Source organism: Podarcis melisellensis, assembly GCF_964234715.1.
Source record: "Podarcis melisellensis genome assembly, chromosome: 2".
Taxonomy (NCBI): domain Eukaryota; kingdom Metazoa; phylum Chordata; class Lepidosauria; order Squamata; family Lacertidae; genus Podarcis; species Podarcis melisellensis.
This window is the reverse complement of record NC_138529.1, coordinates 42520373-42539713: the sequence shown is the minus strand read 5'-3', so window position 1 is coordinate 42539713 and position 19341 is coordinate 42520373. Positions and strand designations below refer to the sequence as shown.

At 40.6% G+C, this 19341-nt stretch overlaps 1 protein-coding gene across 4 annotated transcripts in view; it reads right to left on the bottom strand.

Moving 5' to 3' along the window:
* The window catches only part of MAP2K7 (mitogen-activated protein kinase kinase 7), a 35697-nt gene that overhangs the window by 9153 nt on the left and 7203 nt on the right, over positions 1–19341 (bottom strand). For 2 of the 4 annotated variants that reach the window (XR_014165088.1, XM_081898404.1), the window contains exons 2-11: positions 18194–18241; positions 6196–6346; positions 5268–5334; positions 5013–5126; positions 4569–4688; positions 4345–4452; positions 2912–3091; positions 2050–2130; positions 1204–1346; positions 241–286 (exon numbers count right to left, since the gene is read on the bottom strand). Coding sequence is in view for 3 of the 4 variants with exons in the window: in XM_081898404.1 (XP_081754530.1) it covers positions 241–286; positions 1204–1346; positions 2050–2130; positions 2912–3091; positions 4345–4452; positions 4569–4688; positions 5013–5126; positions 5268–5334; positions 6196–6346; positions 18194–18241 (1058 nt within the window). In the remaining variant the exon portion in view is untranslated. Of the gene's footprint in view, positions 1–240; positions 287–1203; positions 1347–2049; positions 2131–2911; positions 3092–4344; positions 4453–4568; positions 4689–5012; positions 5127–5267; positions 5335–6195; positions 6347–7420; positions 7497–18193; positions 18242–19341 lie in introns of those variants that run through there. The other 2 variants (XM_081898406.1, XM_081898405.1) reach the window with 2 other exon arrangements.

Genomic DNA, 19341 nt, shown 5'->3' with positions numbered 1-19341 from the left:
AAGTCAAATAAAAAAGTAAAAGAACTTTCCCTCTCCTTTAAAGAAACTATGTGGAGAAAAGAAAGGATGTCACTTTATTAATCTCAGCTTCCGTGCCAGTTGGCACAAACTAGTTCCAAGAAATATTACTGGTTATTTCTAAACTTTAAGGGTTGGCAGAAGCACCCACTGTGGCCTTTTCCCAAGCCCTGGGGGATTTTTAAAAATATTCACAATGAAAGAGGTGTGACCAATACTTACAAGTAGCTTGTTGTACTTTGGTCTCTTCCGGTGATCTTTAGTAAGGCTAGAAATAACAGAAACACACATTCAAAACACAGGATCCAATTTATTTTATGGAGCAACCAACACGGCATGTTTCCACTACCTGATGCATAATGGATCCTTGCAAACAGAGCTCATATTGACATAGGTCTACTCTAAGTTTCAGACTCTCTCAGCCAAACAGGATGAAGTCCATTATCCTGCCGTACCAATAATCTTTCAGGGTCAACTTCCTATGCCCAGTATCCCATGGCAGTTTGCAACAATCTTACGTGAGGATGATGGAATCCAGGAGTGGCAAATTGGACACATAAGCTCAAAGTTAACAGAAACAAAACAATCACTATCAGAAGAGGATTTTCTGTTTGAACATTTGTGGAAGTGTCAATGCCAGTTGCAAGGAGTGCAATTCATTTACAGCTGCCTAATTGTTGGAAGGAATGGAAACAAGGAAAGATGGGGAAATGTAACTAACTTACGACATGTTACTTTTTATTTCCATGGCAATGAAGGATTTCCTACACCTTTAAGAATCGGTGCATCAGACACAGAAAAGAGGTAAGAGCCAGGAATGTGTAGACAAGAAGAGGTCATACACAACGATGTGCTAGCCCAGAATTTAAGCACAGCTGTCCTGGAGGCAGATATGGGATTTCCTTTCTAGGTGGAAATCACCAGCACAGGTTGAGTTCAGTCTTTAGAAGAGCATGGTACCAGTTTGAACAAGCAGAACAGTTCCAATTCTTTTACCTACACTATTAATAGTATTGAAGATGGGGTGCCCTAGAATGAACATTAACCAATATTTGAGAAAGCAACTGGTGTGCAAGAGTTCATCAGGAAAGTGAGGAACCAGCTGGAACTGCAGGGCTTCCTGTCTATGTAAGAAATGTTGAAGCAGCTGCTCTACATAACATGAATTTAAGGCACTTCACTCACCAGTCTTTCACAAAGGACTGGAAATCCACAGAAAATCCCATGTTGTTTGGGAGAAGGGGAGGATCTTCCTGCAACACCTTGGTGAGGACTTCAAAATCTGTTTTACAGTTCTTGTAGGGGAACTGACCTGTAGCCAGCTCAACCTGCATTAAGGGTGGTAGAGAAATGAAGAATAAGTGCTTAAAAATGGGAATAATCTAAAAAGCATTATTATCATCAGCATCTCTTCAATGATGCAGTTACAGATAGGTAGCCGTGTTGGTCTGCCATAGTCAAAACAAAAAAAATTCCTTCCAGTAGCACCTTAAAGACCAACTAAGTTAGTTCTTGGTATGAGCTTTCGTGTGCATGCACACAAAAGCTCATACCAAGAACTAACTTAGTTGGTCTTTAAGGTGCTACTGGAAGGAATTTTTTTTTGTTTCTTCAATGATGCTTCAGTGATGTATATGCCACTATTTGCATATAAGCCGCACGGCAGTTTATAACAAAAGCAAATAGATAAAAATTCATACAAACAACACAATTCTAAATGATTGTACAGAAAGAGACGAGAGCAAGAAAGGGAAGAAATGTGGAACAGAATGATCACTTGGCTTATCCAGCCTCAACAGCAGAGACAAAAATGGGGTTCAGGATAGCCAGAATTCAGCCTCCTTTGAATCAGTTAACTCCATTTAAAAAAATTGAAGAAACACTCACCCCAAAGCTTATTGCTGTTTATGTCATGTATTAAGCACTGCATACATTAAAGGATGGTTGAGATATGATCCAGAACCTGAAGATCCCAACAAGCATATTAAGGTACACAAATTTCCTTAAAAATGGGGAGCGGGTTTTACTTACCAGAGAGATGCCCAGGCTCCAAACATCTGCACGGATATCATAATCTGGTTTTGAGGGATCAGGGGGATCTATTCTCTCAGGCTGGAAACAAAAAAATTATTACAAATTCGGTCAAAAATCTTTGCTACTGGTCTCTTATCTGCACCTAGCAAGATTCCCCAAATTACAGAAGCCAAACCATGGGTGGAATTAAATGCAGCATGAAGTGGGTGTGTGGGTGTGCACAGAATGAACGCCACTCACACAACAAGACTTCCCCCATCCTCCTAAACCTGTTCTGGGGGTTCCCTCAACCTTCCAGAGCAGATTTAGGGGGAAGCACATGGGTACATGGGGAGAGGAGGGAGAGTCTCACTGCATGAGTGGGCCTTGTTCCATGCACACAAAAACTTAGCTGAATCCTACTGGATGTTGCTAAGACAAAATGCAGGCTGTTTTGATACCGTAACAGCATCTGCGTAATAGTTGCCATACAGTTTCCCAAAAGCTCAGGCCAATTCTAGTAACAACTTTCTATAGTAAAATGCAAGCGATGGAATTCTTAGTCCGGGAGAGAAGTTATCGAGACACATGGTGCATTTCAACGGCTGCAATGAAGCGGGTCTGGCCTAGAGCACTGCTAGGATGAGACTGCTAGGGATCATACCCAACCCATGCAAAGCAGCTTGGAGGAAGAATGACATAAAAGTTTAACAAATAAAGAGTATTTAATTAAATCATACACAAGCTATTCTGAGCAATTTGTAGGAAGAGCAACATACAATGTCAGTTGTTGTTGTTTTTTAGGTTTTTTGTTACTCAGTTCCATCACAGCACAGCAAGATTCCTGCTGCTGTTCTCTCGCCATCTGCCCATCTCTTACCGCCATATATGCTGCGCAACCAGCACTCCGGGTTTTGGCTTTCGAGTCCACCAGCCTCCCACTGATCCCGAAGTCACACAATTTGATTTGCCCCCTCTCATCCAACAAGATATTTGAAGGCTTCACATCTCTATGGATGACACCATGCTTCTCTTTCAGATAGTAGAGCGCTTTGACAATCTGAAAGCAACACATCGGAAACAATGCAGAAGAATTAATCATTGCTCACTATAAGGAAAACAACTCAGAACTAGTCTAGAACTCATGATACCCTTTTATCAACGTGCCTGTAAAAACATGTGCTGCTTAGAGAACAAAGGTTATGCACTCAGCAATCAGTCTGAGGCTTTCGTGATACTTGGAAAAGATAGTTTCAGCTATCTGGGGCAAAACGTCTTGTATACACAACAACTTGTGGGGAGACAGCGTTACAGCACAGCCCTTCAGTCATGTAGTTTACCAAGCAGTTTTCAGGGATACCACCGGGGAAAAAAGAAAGGTGGCATGTTCATGAACTGTTGTTACTATTGAAATGCTGTTACTATTCTTGGAATCCTAAGGTGAGATATTGGGCTTCATAGTTTTCAGTGGGGTATGATAATACTTCAGACTCTTCAACTGAGCCCTAGATTTTACCACATCTCATTATGCAGCATCAAGGGGGGGGGCGCACATGGCCAAAAGGAAATCAAAACAACCACACAGAACAGAGCACCCACTCCTGGGTTCCAAATTTTGCCAAAATCCGCCCAACAGTGCAGTCACTATTTAAAAAATCTTACTCCCTCTGCTGTCCACAACAGCATTTTGCTCCAAGCAGGGAAGCTTAGCTCAATTCTGTGTGCCAAAAGAGAAACAGACGTGTGAGGCTCAAGTAAATGGAGGAGAATGGTATATAAAATAACAAATAACAAGTGGAGAATGGTTGCTGTCCCTTCAAAAACAGCAGAAAACGCAGCTGAAAAAGAAAAATACCTGGATGCCATATGCAGGAAGGAGTTTGAAGCACAACACATCTCCTTAAAAGCCATGATCATGGAAACCTGGAAGCAATTAATGGCTCCTCTGTGTCAGACAAAACAAGCCAGATTCTAGCTTGTCATGTTGTGTGGACCTGGACTCATGGCTTGTTTCCTCCAAACAAACCTCAAGTGGTAACCCAAGAATAAACCTGTGTTACTACTCATCAGTTGTTTGGAGGAAACAAGCCATGAGCCCAAGTCCAGGCGACATGACAGACCAGATATATAGCTTGTTTTATCTGTGAATCTGCCACAGCTGGAGCAGGGAAGGAGTACTATTAAGTAGCCTATACCAGCATGCTATTCGTTCCATGTTTAGCATGACATGTGAACTGGGCCAATGTCTAGATGGGGGAAATGTGGGATCTAAATTTAAAAAGCAAAACAAAAAACAAAAAACAAAACCCTCACCGCCACAGTCATCTTTCCCAAGATCCTCTCAGGGATGGGCCCTTGGATTCGTTTTTTCAGCTTCTCTGCACATGTGCCCATTAGCTCCATGGCTATAAAAACATCAGTCTAAGGGGGGGGGGATAAAAAAAGAAGTAATGTTAAGGTTATTATGATGTGGCTGTTCTAAATACATTGAAAAATACAGGAAGACTTGAGAAAACAGTAGCATCGCCTTCATTTACATTTGTGATGAAAGTTCCAAAGCACTGAACAATGTAAGGACAGTCATGGCTCTTCAGCACCACATCCAGGTCCATCAGAATCCTCTTGTTCTCCTCTTTGTTACCAGAACGACGCATTTGCTGAACAGAGAAGAGAATGAGAATCAGGAGCAGAAGTAGAAAGAGACTAAAGAGTCGTGGGTGATAATGCTTTGACCCACAAAGGGCCTCATGGCCCTTAACTGCTTTATGATTAATTCACAGAGCATCACTACTTTCCATCAAAGAAAGTTAAGGCCCACTTAATCCTGCCCAGCTGGATTCTCTCTCAGCAGCTGACACAGGAACCAAATAATCTGTGGCACCTAAGAGTTTCACCAGCAATGAACCCTCTAGAAGTCCAACTCTGCCATTTCCTTTCATCTTAAGATATCTTCCACTCAACACCCAGTAGATCTACCTCACCTTCACAGCTATGATGTGTCCAGTCTTCTTGAAACGCATTTTCCACACCTGTCCACACGTCCCACTTCCAATCTCACCCAGATTTTCTAGGTCATTGATTTCTGCTTGGTATCTCTGTGAGAAGATGAGCACATAGAGAAGCTACTCGTCAATCTATTTTATATTGAAAAGGGTGGGGGGTTGCTTTTGGTTAATTCTTAATATACATCAGGCTTCAATATATTTCGAACTACTGCACCTGTCAAGTCAGCTCACCTGCCCTCCAATGGTCAAGTAACCCGTTTGCTTCATAATTTCCTGCAGTTTCTGATCAATCTCTATACTAGAAAGGGAAAGAGAAAAAAGGAAAAATATTGTGTTGCTTCCATTTAGCCATGGCATACGAACATCTCAGACCCTTCTCTTTGAAGAAACAGGCTCCATCTCTGTGGAGAACCACACATTCTTCTTCTCAACAAGGGCATCTAGACAACCCTATGAACTAGTAGATCTCCATCATGAGAGAATTTCTAATATGAATTCAAAGCCAGCAACTCACAAGTCACTTACATAACAAGACATCTCAATCTGCAGATCAGAACAGTGCAGGTTAAATCATGATTTTTTATTACCTGTTGAAACCCAAAAAAGCAGCAGGTCCTCTACTAACTCCCAGAGCCATTACTGTATATTTTTGTGTGCATGCTATAAATCACTCATTTAGCAGACAAACTTAGCCCGTTAATTCACAAACAGGAGAGTTTAAACTTTGCATGGGCTGCTACTGATATTACAAAAAAAAAATAATGCAACTCAAGGCAACTAGGGGTTATGAAAGTTCCATATCTACCTAACAAAGATGGTTTGAGACAGGAGCCCTTTTCAAAAGCTCTGCCTCTTACATCAAAAGAACAGTTTAGCAGCTGTTAAGACTGTGGCAATAGCAATAAGCAACAAGATTAAAGTGCCTAGAGAACATTCAGTTCCCCAACATGCTATTATCCACGGCTGTACAGGCACAAGGACAGCAAACGCTTCATGTATTGTGCGCAGACCTGTCTGATCAAATGGCAAGCACAACACAAAACCTTTGCTCCAAACTGCTTCCCTTTCTCAAAACAAGTTGGTCCCTCCTGTCTCAATACAGCAGTGAAGATGAGCACAGCACACCAGAACCTGCCTCTTTTGCTCCAGTTCTGCTTACCTCTCCATGCTCTTGTTCATGTGGAAGGGGGGCTGAGGAGGCAGGCCCAGAAAGTTTCGGGGGCGTGACGGATGAGTGTGATGATGCTGGGGCGAGCTGTCCAAAGAGGTGGAGCGGCTACTTCCATCGTTGGCTAAGGGAAGCTGCAATGCTGAGAGGAGAGGAGAGGAAAAGTCAGGCAGGGAGGCTTCAATGCATGGGCTCCTGGTTCAAGCTAGGTTCCTTCGCAGCCCAAGCCCACAATGTTTCTTGTCTTGAAGGCAGGGGTGCTAGAAAACCAGCCTGTGGTTCCAAGAAAAAGTCAGTTGTTACCTTGACTTCTGAGGTGTCAGCTTAGCCCTACTGTACTCCCAAGGTGTTCTAAAATCCCATCTTCTCAAATCTGTGTGGAAGCCACAGCTTGTAACTGTACCATCCTGGGGATAGCTCTGTCTGGGCACAATAAATAGGTCTTCCCGTTTTCCTGAGAGGGTGGCCAGGCTTCACTCATATGAGGATCCGTGCAGCAAGTTAAACTGGATTGTTGGTGCCTATGCATATATTAAAACAGTAGGCATCTGTTGACTGGGAATAAGCCAAAAACTGGCATATTCATGTTACATTGGTAGGCACCAGTGACCCGCCTGGTAGGCAGATCAATGACTGTGTGGATATTATACTGGCACGTTGTTTGCAGGCTTAATCTGGGCCTAGGACCAGGAGGGAGAGTATGTGTGGTTTAAAATTAAATCCATTTTTTAGAAAGAACCTGCTTCTGGAACTAAAGATAAAGCCTAGTTTCTTTGCCCAGGGGCTTGTGCAGTGAGTGTGATGTGAGATAGCACCAAGAACTTTCTTCCTGCTTGGTCTTAGCACAAGCATATTTAGACAGAGGTCTCTGCTAAGCCTGAAGAGAGCTTTCTAAGGGCAACTATCCATTTTTGAACAAATCTAAAAGAGGGGATTCTTCAGGGCACCTAGATCAAGAAACTGCTGTATCCTGGGAATAGCACAGGCAAGCAGAAGTCATGCTGCACAGGTTTTAGAAACATCTGTTAGTAGCTGAATGGTTACATCTAATCTTTCCAGCTCAATGTGTACAATTATTTGATACTGCAATTCTTCCCATAACCTTTCATATTTTGCCTGGTTTCCTGTGTCTACATAGGTTTTAATCCAAAAATAGGAAGACACAGCAAGGCACACAGCCAGAGTACAACAATTCTACACAGACATCCCAACTCACCTCCACTTAGCTCAGAGGCTAAGCTCATGAGATCAAGCAAAGCTGCAACTCATATTCTTGGTGATATGGCTTATTTCTAAAAATGGGAATAGGCGTGTCCCTTAAATCAACAAGTGAATAAGTCGTAGTGCTGGAGTGGGGAAGCTGTGACCCTCCAGAAGCCGGAATCCAACCTGCATCATCCTTGGCCATGCTGGCGGGAGGTGGGAATTCAACAACGTCTAGCAGGACGCAAGTTCCCCACCCCGGCCCCAGTGGATTTGCTTGCTCATTTGAAAAATAAAAAGCTCAGCCACACACAACTTCCTTCATCAACCTCAACAATAGCCCTTGGCTAAAGTAGAAATACTGGCTTCCATATTGCAATCTTGCCACTAACAATGACAAGGTTGCTCAACGGAACTCAGTAACAGCGTTATTTTTTAATTTTAATTTCTGAAACACTTCTATCCCCTCCAAGGTTGCAAATATTAAGGTGTTAGTTATGATAGGTTGCCGGTACTAAAGTGGATTCTCAAGTATCAGTTTCCTGATACTTGGGCAGAAGTGATGATTTCAGGCAGGAATTATGGTTCAGAAGAATTGTGCCAGGTTCTATACAAAATACTTAACAAGTGAACCCACTCTCAATGCTTGGGCAGCCCCCAACTTCCACTTCGAGAGCAGCTGTATCAGCCATGAATAACAGATCAACGTGCAATGCAACATGCTAGCTAGGATTCTGTCCTGGGATCTAAAGAGGTATAATAGTTCATAGTGAGGCAGTAAAATGTTTTGACTGGTTTTCTTTGAACAACTAATTCTCACAAAAGTCACAAGCTGCTCTTGAAATTCTTCTCAGCTTCAAAAATAATGTCTCGTATGGCATGAGGAAAGAGAGGAGCTGCTGTTTGAAGAAAGCAAGTAAGAAGTCCCCATGGACTCTCCTGGCCTCAAGACTGAAACTGCATAAAATAGGAATACTTTTTAAAATATAAACAATGAAGCTCTATTAAGATAACAAAATGTACGTCTTCTGCTAAAAGAGCTCCCTTTATATTGCATCTATAATCCTTACAACTGTTATGTAAGGTAGATCAGTATAACAGGTGGAGAAAGGGATACTGAGGCTAGCCCAAAGAGGTCATGAAGTGAGATTGTAACAAGGGATGTCTTAACACTCAGATGAGCTTATTCTTGATATGTTTCATTGTAATGTGCAGTGTGGTCCACGCTACAAAGATTTATAGGATGACAACATCTTGGAGACAGACCCCCCAATTGAAGAGTAAGGGGTTTTAAAATTGTGGTTCATCTCAATTAGTACCAGTTCATGGAAACTACTAAAGGTGATGCTTGCTTCTCTTGCAAGTGACCACAAAATGCTTGTACATAATCCCTTGGGGCAGAGAACAGGAGCAAACCAATGGAGTACAGGTCATCTGAATTCAACTCCCAAAAGGAAGCTTCCTCAGCTAGAAAATGAATTAAGGAGAGCTGACTACTTCTGAAATATGTATATATTTTAAAGGCATAATCATTTTTATTGCTAAGGACAAGAGAGTTCTAAAATGGCCAGTGAAGGATTTTTAAATTCCCTGAAAAGGAGCTTCTAGTTAGTATAACCTGAAAACAAAGAAAGAAAATACAGGAAATGGATGAAAATTTCTGCAGTCCAGGTTGACAAAAAGCACAAGGGGCCAGGTTCAGCTAAATGATCTCACTAGCAGAAGTCCATGCAAATGCTTCCACCACACAACCGAGTTTCCCCCAATGCCCACCCAGTGGCTGGGATGGGGTGGGGTGAGATGTTCTAGAGACTCCCCAGAATGACACAGGGGGAGTGTAGAGGTTGTTTCATCAAACAAGCAGAACTGCTTGCACCGATAGAGCTCAGCGCTACCTTGAATTTCTCTAAACTTATTCAATTACCAGAAAGGCACAGATTAAAGCATTAATTACAATGTATGCAATAAATACAACATAGAGGAAATAGTATGGGTTTTATTAAGGTTTTCTGTTGCGACAGTAAAACAAATTTCTAATGAGAACTTTGGAGGATGTGTTGGTAGGATTGGTTCTGTGGGCAAAGGAGCAAAATAATCTAATGGTGCTTCAATTTCCATCAAAGGACTGGGGTATATAGGTGGGTCCTAACTAGCTAAGTCTTAGAAGCAGCTAACTAGCTGAGGCCTAGTTTTCACAAATAGCAGATCAAGTCTGGCAGATCAATGATAGAAATGTAAGTGTCATCATAGAAACATCTGTTCTCCAGGTTGTCTCCACCTGGCAGGTATGAAAGGCATTAACCCATTTGCTTATTTTAGGGGATAAAAACTATTTAAAAGAGGTAGAAATGTTATTGCTGCAAAAATGGGTGATTCAACTCTGATGAAGTCTCAAACCCTATTGAATTACATTAATTTACGAAACCATTATTTAATGTGATATTCTTTCCTGGTCTCCCATAGTTTTCAGAAACACTGCAGTCTTGCTCATGGAACAGCTATGTTGTATTAAAGCTCAGGTTTGGCAACAATTTTTCATAAAGTTTTCAATGGCATAGGCTTTAGATTTAAAGGAGCCACACATAGCATTTCAAAAAAACCTTTTTCAGCACCATAACATATCTTTGGTTTGCCTTGGGAAAGCTATGGAAGAGTTTCTTCAGAAACAATGTAAAGAATAAAAAAACTCATTATGAGTTTATTCCTTTAACTGGCTTTTTCCTTCTTTTTATAGTTTGGCTTTTCTTCCCACACCAGTGTGCATAGGTTAAAGAAAGGTTATATTACTTTGCAAGTGACTACAAAAGCAAAGTGCTACAGCAATTAGTGAAGTTAACAGAATTCCGCATTGAGACGACAGCCCATCCATTTTGAAAATCAACACTACAAAAATGAACAGAGATTGGTCTTAAGCTCGTTAAAAACCCATCTGGTAGGATCCATGTCATTTCAAAGTTTTCTTGGAACATATGCTGATATTCAACATTAGTCATGCTCAGAACAGGCCTTCTCAAATAAATGGACTCTGGGTTGGACATAGGTGCTTATCACTATAGTATTTTAAGCCTCCGCAGTTCAAATCTGTCAAACACTTTTGACTGCCATGTAAACATGTACACCATTTCTGTAGATAGTTTTAGGCAATATTCTGTTTATAAGTTAAAGAATCAGGGACAATTTTTTGATTTAGAATTACATTTTGTATCTGTTTCTTTTACTACAACATTTTTATGAGTACCTTAGGGTTCTGAAAGAGCAAGGGATCCAGGGGCCAAAATACCAAAAAGGTGAGTCAGGATTATGTCTACAACAAAAATGACTGCAGTTATAAGCAAATGATAATTTTCAAAGATTTTTCTGGATAGAAAATCATCATTTCACCAAGTCCCACACTGAGCAGACATTTACAAGTGAACTGAGCTACAATCTCAAAAGTTTTCTTCTGGCTTCACTTGGTTTTTTAAAAAATCTCTTATAAAACATTCAGTCTTACCTCTCCAATGGCTCTCTATTGCATGCTCTTATAGAAGTGGTTTGGGGCTTCCTACTATTGGGAACACTTTGATTTGTCAAGCACTGATAGGATTGTGCCTATCCCAACTGCAAGCAGTCGATTAAAGTTGCTTAAGAATCTCTATTAACAAAAGCAAGCCAGTGACCAATGAAGCAGTATAATTTAACCCTGGAGGGAGTGAAACCTATAAAGTGAAAATAATACCTTAATAAGAGTATTGTGATGGACAAACACTGCAAAGTTTATTGGCAAAGAAGTAGCAGTTTTGCCATTTAAAAATGTGTTCCAGAAGCCTCTACAGCAGCGGTAGCAAACACAGTGCTCTCCAAATGCTGTTTGACTCAAACTCCCACCAGCCCAGCTGGCTTGGCTAATGGTCAGATATGATGGGAATTCAAGTCCAGCAACATATGGAGGGCAACATGTTGGGTACCGCTGCTCTACAGAATTCATTGCTGTTTTCTCCTGCCTCCTTAGGAACATAATGGTTCTTATACTGTCAGTCTCATGGGACTAAACCAGTTTGGCAGTGAGTAATTCTATTTGGGAATATGGTTTGCCAAAAAACTGCATTTCAGCTGCCTTGACACACACACAATTATCTAGGCTGATACGAGTTTTTGTACCAGGCTGACTTATATCTGAATCATATGTGCCATATCTACCACAATGCAACTGTGCTTGCTTGGCCCCTGGTAGTGGGTCTGAACTATGTGATATGCCTCTCCTGACTGAAGCAAGAGGAGTGGCATATATTAATCTGGGGACTTGTTCATATGTCATAAGGCAGACAGAAGTGGCAGCTTCCACTCCCCCCCCCCCAATTCAACTGTAATTTGGGATTTGTTTATCTCTGAGATCTGCAGGTTCCACATTACTGAAGTCTTGAACTTCTTCTTATACCCTTCTATATAACATAAGAAAGAGTTTTCAGAACCAGTAGCAGAATCACGTTTGTTGAAGTAAAGAGAAAGAGAAGCAGCTATCATGAAAGGACACCAGCTTCCCTCTGGTTTCGCCATCTTTAATGGAGCTAAGGTACCCTCCAACACAAGGACAGTCAGGATGCTTCTGCAAACAGAAAATCTTCTTGGGTTAAGCATGTGCTTTCTTTGATGTGCAGTTTGAAAGGTGAGCATATGAACCAAAGTTTCAACTGAACTGCCCAGACTAGCATGGTCCTATTGGATGGGGCCCTCTGGAGAGCAGCAGAGAGTTCTGCCTGGAAGCTGATGGGCATGAAGAAAGTAGAGGATTATCAATCATGCTGCACCGAACAGGATAAAGGGTATGATCCTAGATATCAATATACCAATTCAGAAACCCAGAAACGTTAATGCTTGTGAAAATACTGTATGGCAAATCTAGCTGCTATTCTCCCCATCACACCCTACTGTACTGCACACCTCCCCCTTGCATCCAAATATAGTAATAGTCTGTAAAGGAGAAATCCATTCTCATAACACGCTCCCCGCTCAAGCTCTCAATCAAAGAAGCCTGCATGCTACACTACAGCTTGATCATGCAAACCTGTCAGCCTCTGTCTGCCAAAAGGAGAACCACAGCAAAGGAGAAAATCATGCTGCAGAAATGGTCAATCAATCCAGTACAGCACTGGAAAAGGTTACATTAAAGGGGAAGAAAACGGTTGTAGTGGGAAGAACAGGACATGGAAGAGAGCCAAAACAGAAGCAGAGCAAAGCAGGAAGGTTCAGTTGATGGGCATAAGCAGGTACTGCACACAGAATGGAAGCGGAGGAAAAGAGAAACACTAGTTAGGCTGCTGACATTGGAGTATTCACCAGATACTTCAGATGATGTGGTTTGCCAGCTATGGGGCATAACCCTACATGGCCATTTCAGACCAGCACTGACAGAATTCAACATGAACTCTACTTTTAACGACAATGGCTAGGAACAGGGAGGCAGAAGTGCGGGCAGAGCAGACTTGCACATTTTGCAAGCTTCATAAATCAGCTTAAATTACTGTAATGGTGATAGCCAAGCTAAAAGGACAACCTAGTTCCAGCTGCTGGCATGCCCATACAAGGCTTTTCTTTAAACCAGCATTTTAACCAGAGTTGAAACCAGGCTCAATGTACCAATCATATTAAATGTGATAGAAACTTGCACCAGATGTATTTGAAAAATAGATCTCTTGTGTTAAGGGCAAATTCTCAACTTATTATTTTTAGTCATGGGAATTATTATTCTTGCAAATCACCTCTAAACTGAGACTGCTGATAGAGCTTATATACCTGACTGCTCAGGAAAGGCACCTGGAGTTTCATGGCATAATAATGCTTTCTTTTGCTTAAACTTCCCACATTGCAGCTTTAAGGCATTCCCCTAAAGCCAGTTCAAATAGCTCCATTTTGTCTCTGCTTGTGAGCCACTAGTTACTTTAAACCAGGAAGCAGTGGATTTAATGTGATTTAATATTCTGATTAAGAATGCATGAAATAACCACACATGTGATAAAGGGTTAAAATTAAATTGCCATAAACTAGGAAATTAAGTCCCTGATGCTTCTAGAGAATGAGTTACAAAATCAGTATTACTGATATGTTCTCAGTGAAATATGTCTATCTATGCAATAATAAATAAAAAGTCCTGCATTTTAGCGAAGAGATTTCCATCAAAAATTGAAACTAATGGAAGTCAAATTTCTAAAGCCACAATCCTGCTGGGTTAGGTGGGGGAAATATATCTGACCTTCAGAAGTATTAGAAAGATAACTGTGAAATCTTCATATTTCCAAAAATATTTGGTTATATTTAATTATGCTCTGTGTCAGTCCCCATGCCTTTAATTTTAAAAACCCAGTCAATATTCATAGGTTTAGCACTTGTTCAAAATCTGAAGTTAAACCAAATACTTTCACCACCCTGGAAGTTCAAGGCTCACAAATCATGTAGTCACTTCTAAGATCACTTTCTCTCAAGAGATGATGAAATGAAGGCACATACAAATGTATTTCAGCTATCCAGACAAACTGGCATTCTTCTGAACATACATTCTTCATGGGCCATGGAGATAGGCTGCCTTTTTATGGAAGGTACTTTAGAGACAGTGATTTATATCCAATGTTAGTCATATCACTGAAATTAATGGATTTTACCAACTTAAGGTGACCAATTTCAATGGTTCTAAGTAAATGGATAAAATTCAATCACTTAGATCCTGTTTCTTCCTGGCATATACTGAATTAATGCTGTGCCAGGCAAATTACAGATATGGTTATGAGTGAGGTTCAAGGAACGCCAACCACCCACACAGGGAATGAGAATGAAGACTAGACTTAACACTTCCTTTTAGCTTTCTATTTGAATGTGTATTTAAAAAAAAAAATTACAAAGAAAAATAGGCCTGGCAACGGAAGTGACAAAAGGAAGAAAGCATGTTATCTCAAGGTTGTTGTTTTTTTACTTCTAGTGACTAAAAAGACCTTCATGTGGTAGCATGTGGTAGCATTCCGGAGTCACAAATACAGTGAAGAATCATTGGTCTGTTACATTTCTGCGAAGGAGTGATTTTTTGCTATATAAGGCCAAGCTGGTCTCTATATCAGCAAGTAATCTTGAATTCTGTGCTTAATTTTCTTTAAAAAATACAATCTAGAGTTCATCCCTGTGAAATAATGTATGCAAATAAAGTCAAGTGGCATAATTTGTCATCATTGCTCAATTTGTATGGATTTTTTTTTCATTTGGGGATATTTGAAATTGTTTATTCTCCAATGGTTGTGATGTGGACAGTAGGCAGGACTTCCATAAGAATGGGAGGCAAAGATTCTTTTCACACAAGGAGACTTTAAAAACAATATTGCCTAGAAGGGCCATTTTAATAATGTCTACCTCCAACCTGCCGTTCCGCTGCTGGACTGCAAGTGCTTCTCTATCTTTCCCCCCCAAGACAACAATCTATAGGCCTTTCATAACTCAGGCCTCTTGTGATTGAGAAGACAAGCTAAGCGGGCAAAGGCCAAGACAGCATTTGAATGAAAAAGCTAACTAGAGCATGACACAGAATCATCTGTAGAGGGATAAGAGCAGTTTCAGGTTGCAGAAACTGCAAGCTGAGAAATGTGGGCCTCCGTCTTTGTGGTCTGGAAACTTTCCTTCCATAACGAAGCACAAAAATGGTTTTATTTTAATTCTAGCAGCTGCATTCTATCTTCCTAATCTCCCCATCCTCCAAAACCTGGTCATTTTTAACACCAAGCATTCTACTACCTATTCCAAGTGAAATGGTTGGGAAACTCAGCCAGATGGGTGGAGTATAAATAATAAAATTATTATTATTATTATTATTATTATTATTATTATTATTAAATGCAGACTGCTGTCCCACAGAACAGAATGCAGAACTTGTGGCTCTCCAGATGTTCCTGGACCACAACACCCACCATCCCTCACCACTGGCCATGCTGGTTGGGGCTCATTAGAATCCAACAAGATCCTCCAACCCTGGCTTAGAAAGTGGTTGTACAGCAGTACTTAGTGGAATAACTCAAGCCTATATTGTTGCCTGCATCCCAAAATGCATATAGCTTATATGCCTTTTCACTTCTACCTTAATGAAAAGAATAAAGATTCTGAATATCCATCTTAAAACTAACAGTCCATTAATCATTGGAGAAGTGTACCAGAGAGGAAAAGTAGCATTGCACCATTTAAATTGCAAAATGTCTCACTCACTATCCAGCAATATGATCCATGAATTCCTTTGGAATTCAAGCAGCAAGCTGCCATGTTCCTCTTTGACTACATTTACCCAGAAAGAAGACATGGAAGTGCACCATTTACAGAAAAATCCCAGGCATGTCTACTTTTAAAGTCCCAGTGGTCTCTCACATGTAGAATTTCAGGTAGCAACATGTTTTTTTGAGACACAGCTAATGTATTTTATACAGGTAGTTGCCAATCCAATATATTTGCAAGTGTCACCTAAGTTTCGCCATCTGCCAATTCAATAGACAGCTTACAAAATAATGTTCGTGAGATTGTTCTTTGCCATTAGACTTCTAGGCAATAAAAGGCACAGTGGTCATATTTTAAACTTTCTATACAGCCACAATAGAAAAAAAAAACAATTCAAAGTTAAAGCTGGAATCTTCCCATTCACTCAAATGTAAGAGAAATTAACTAAAATTAAGTTTTCCAATAACTAATTGAAAAAAATGAAGCCAAAAAGTTGGAGCTGAGATGGGATTTTGTGGCAGTACCTGATCAGGAGTGCAGACTCAAGTGAAACTAACCCACCTTGCTCGCAAGCTGCTCTGGTTGCATAGTTAACCTTGGTCAACAATGAGTTGCCTGTACCATGTGCACTTCAGATGGCTGCCATGAACTGGCAAGTCAAGAGTAACACATGCTTAAACCTAATAATCATACAAACTACCAATTTGCTGCTTTCAGAAGAAAGTGTTAGAATAATAACTACTTGAAAATGGAAGGGTAAGAAATTCTGCTGGATGGCAGCTGCAAAGAACAAGTGGCATAGCACAAAAGCACAGGTAAGAGCTAGTGGTAGGCAAGACTGGAAAGCATTGGAAGGTAATCTAATGAAACACATTCCCATCCTGAAAGGCTTCAAAGCACTGTAAGGCAAGCACCCACTAGACAAAATGGCAGACTGGTCTCTGTACTTTCTATACTCAAAGACTGCTGCCTCTAGGGTAGAAAAACAATGCAGTAGCTATTTCACAATGCACAGCTAAAGTAGCTCAGGGTAGAAGGTGAAGAAACCCATTTGCATAAACTAACGAAAACACTTGGCATGATAAGCTATGCCAAGGCTGTGACTTTAACATTTACAGTGCAACCCTCTTCATGTACTACCATGGACTCGTCCAATCTGCCATGGATGCTTTGGTTGAGATTCCTGCATTGCAAGGGGTTGGATGAGATAACCCTCAGGGTCCTTTCCAACTCTACAGTTTTTGATCCTATGATTCTATAAGCACCAATATGCCCAGAGCCTAATTAATTCATTAATCTTAGTAAGAGATATTGCTACAGCAATATTAACAGTGCAGCACCCTTTTAACTTCCAGAGCTTAATTTTAACATCCAGAAGATCAAGGACAGCTCTCTGTATGAGGCAGGGAAGATTCCAGCACCATGCAACAGCAGCAACTAAAAAATGAGGAACTAGCTTTATTTCTGCTGTAGACTCCCACCCCATATCATGTAGGCTATGGCATTAGATCTGTGCTTCACTGAATTTTATTAACTGTTTAATGGATGTTCTTAAAACAATAAAATAAAGCTCTCTCTCACCTGACCTTATATTATCCAATTACAGCTTATTTAGCTAGCAATTATATATTTATGGCACACATCTCCAAAACATGTGCAATAAAAGCCCCAGTGAATTGTCTGAAATAGCTCATTTAGGTCCATCTCTAAAGCTTAGCATATTTGGGACCAAATGATACCTAGACAAGAATCTGCATGGAAAACCTGTTAATAGTAATCAAAATTCTTTTGGGGGAAAGAGGCATACAAAGGTAACAAATACAGATAAATATATGCCCTCCTGAGATTATATCAGAAACATAGTCTGGCACCGTTGTGGGATGCAGCAGACACTACTAGGAGCTTCATAGAAATCTGAGCCCTGCTCAACTCTAAGGAAGGCTACTCTGTTCCCATCTTAAAATCCCTACAGCAGCTGCCCTTGACTAAAAGGACAGTCCTGACTTTCTGCCCTAAAGCAAACTAGTGTGCAACAGCACTGACAGTCTGCTACTGGGTTCTACCTCAGAGGCAATTGCACATCACAAAAAGCAGAGCCTACTTAATTTTGCTGTATGCAGGTTGACATTTCGACATTGCCTTTCCACTCAGGAAAATCTAAGGAAATGTATGGCAATATGAATTTCTGTCATTTGCCACTTGAGGGCTCTGGCACATTAAAGTGGAAGGTGGAAGATAGAAGGTGGAAAATATCAGAGTGAAAATTTAATGGTTACCTGTCTTCAGAAAGTGCTTTGACATCATCAGGAAAGGAAGGTGCTAAGCAACTACTGCAGCTGTGGACAATCAAAACATGTTTTCATGCATGGCCTTACATACCGCTTTGCCTAGCCAGTCTTGGCAAGTAAGGCAAGATCAATAGTAAAGGAGAATACGAAAGTGGGGAAGGAAGCAGGGTCAGACACACACTTGGAAGAGAAGCAGACAAGTGGCAATTCTATGCAGTTGAAGGAAGCATTAAATAAATGATGCAAGAAATCCAAGCTGCGATGATAAAAAGTTCTGGTACCTGCACGTTGGGATGGAGCGGGAGCAGGGCTTAGAGTGATCACAATAACTGGATTGGGAAAAGGAAGAAAAAAACACGATAAATCACAACAGAAACAATCAAATCATCAAAATGAAAATAACTCATATTCAAATCAATTTCAGGATAAAGAGTGGAGGTGGCAAGAAACCAACAAAGGGGACAGACAAGGTGAAAATGTGATGCGTCAAACAGTAAGGAATCAATTCCACAGGTTTCACATCCCTAGCGCTTCTAACATGAAAAACGGCTATGGTTCTTGTTCTGTTAGCCAACAATTCCCTTGCACAGCAGTGTTCTGGTCAATGGCCTTCCTTCCTTCCAGAAAGCAAAACCCATTCACTATGGCTTCATCAACAATCTAGCCCAGTGCTTCACAATCATAGATACACATGAAATGTACGTACAAGTACCCAGGGGCAAAGCTCTAATTTTTCAAAGTCAGCATCAAATGTCTATGTTCCAAGATTGCACCTGGCTGACTATATTATGTGCATCAAACTCCACTTCTTTTTGGCACCAATGCCGTTCAAATATTTCATATTCCTAGATGCCTAGGAAACCTTTTATCTGTGATGTTCCAAGGTCTGATCACAGTATAAAGACTTACTTTAAAGGCCATGATCTTGCTATACTCTCAAAATGATGTTTACTAACAGCATTTTAAACCATAAGAGGTGACTAGGATAATCTAAAGACGATAACATAAATTATGCTCCTTGATTCTATTTATGTTAAACAGACCTCTCATAAGCAACATCTCACCTTATTCAAAACCTTATGCCCCTGCAACTCATGAAATATTTTCTACTTTAAGTTATCAAAAGGTTCTAGTTTTTACCCAAGTGCTCAAATGCTAATAACTTCTCTTCATTTCCCCTTGAAAATTGCTTTCTAAAAGACTTCCACCCCAACTGATGCACGTAATTTCTTTTTTTGTTATAAAATATGCCCATTCTCTAAGAAAAAATAAAAGGTAAAAAAAGGTGTTTAGTTGATCCCGAAGAAGTAGAAGCAGAAATGATTGCTCCTGCTGCTGAAAGCTAATGACATTAAAAGACAACTGATAAAAACAGTATCTTCTGCTAACAGCCTCTACCTCAGGGATGAAGGACCTGGGGTCCTCCAGA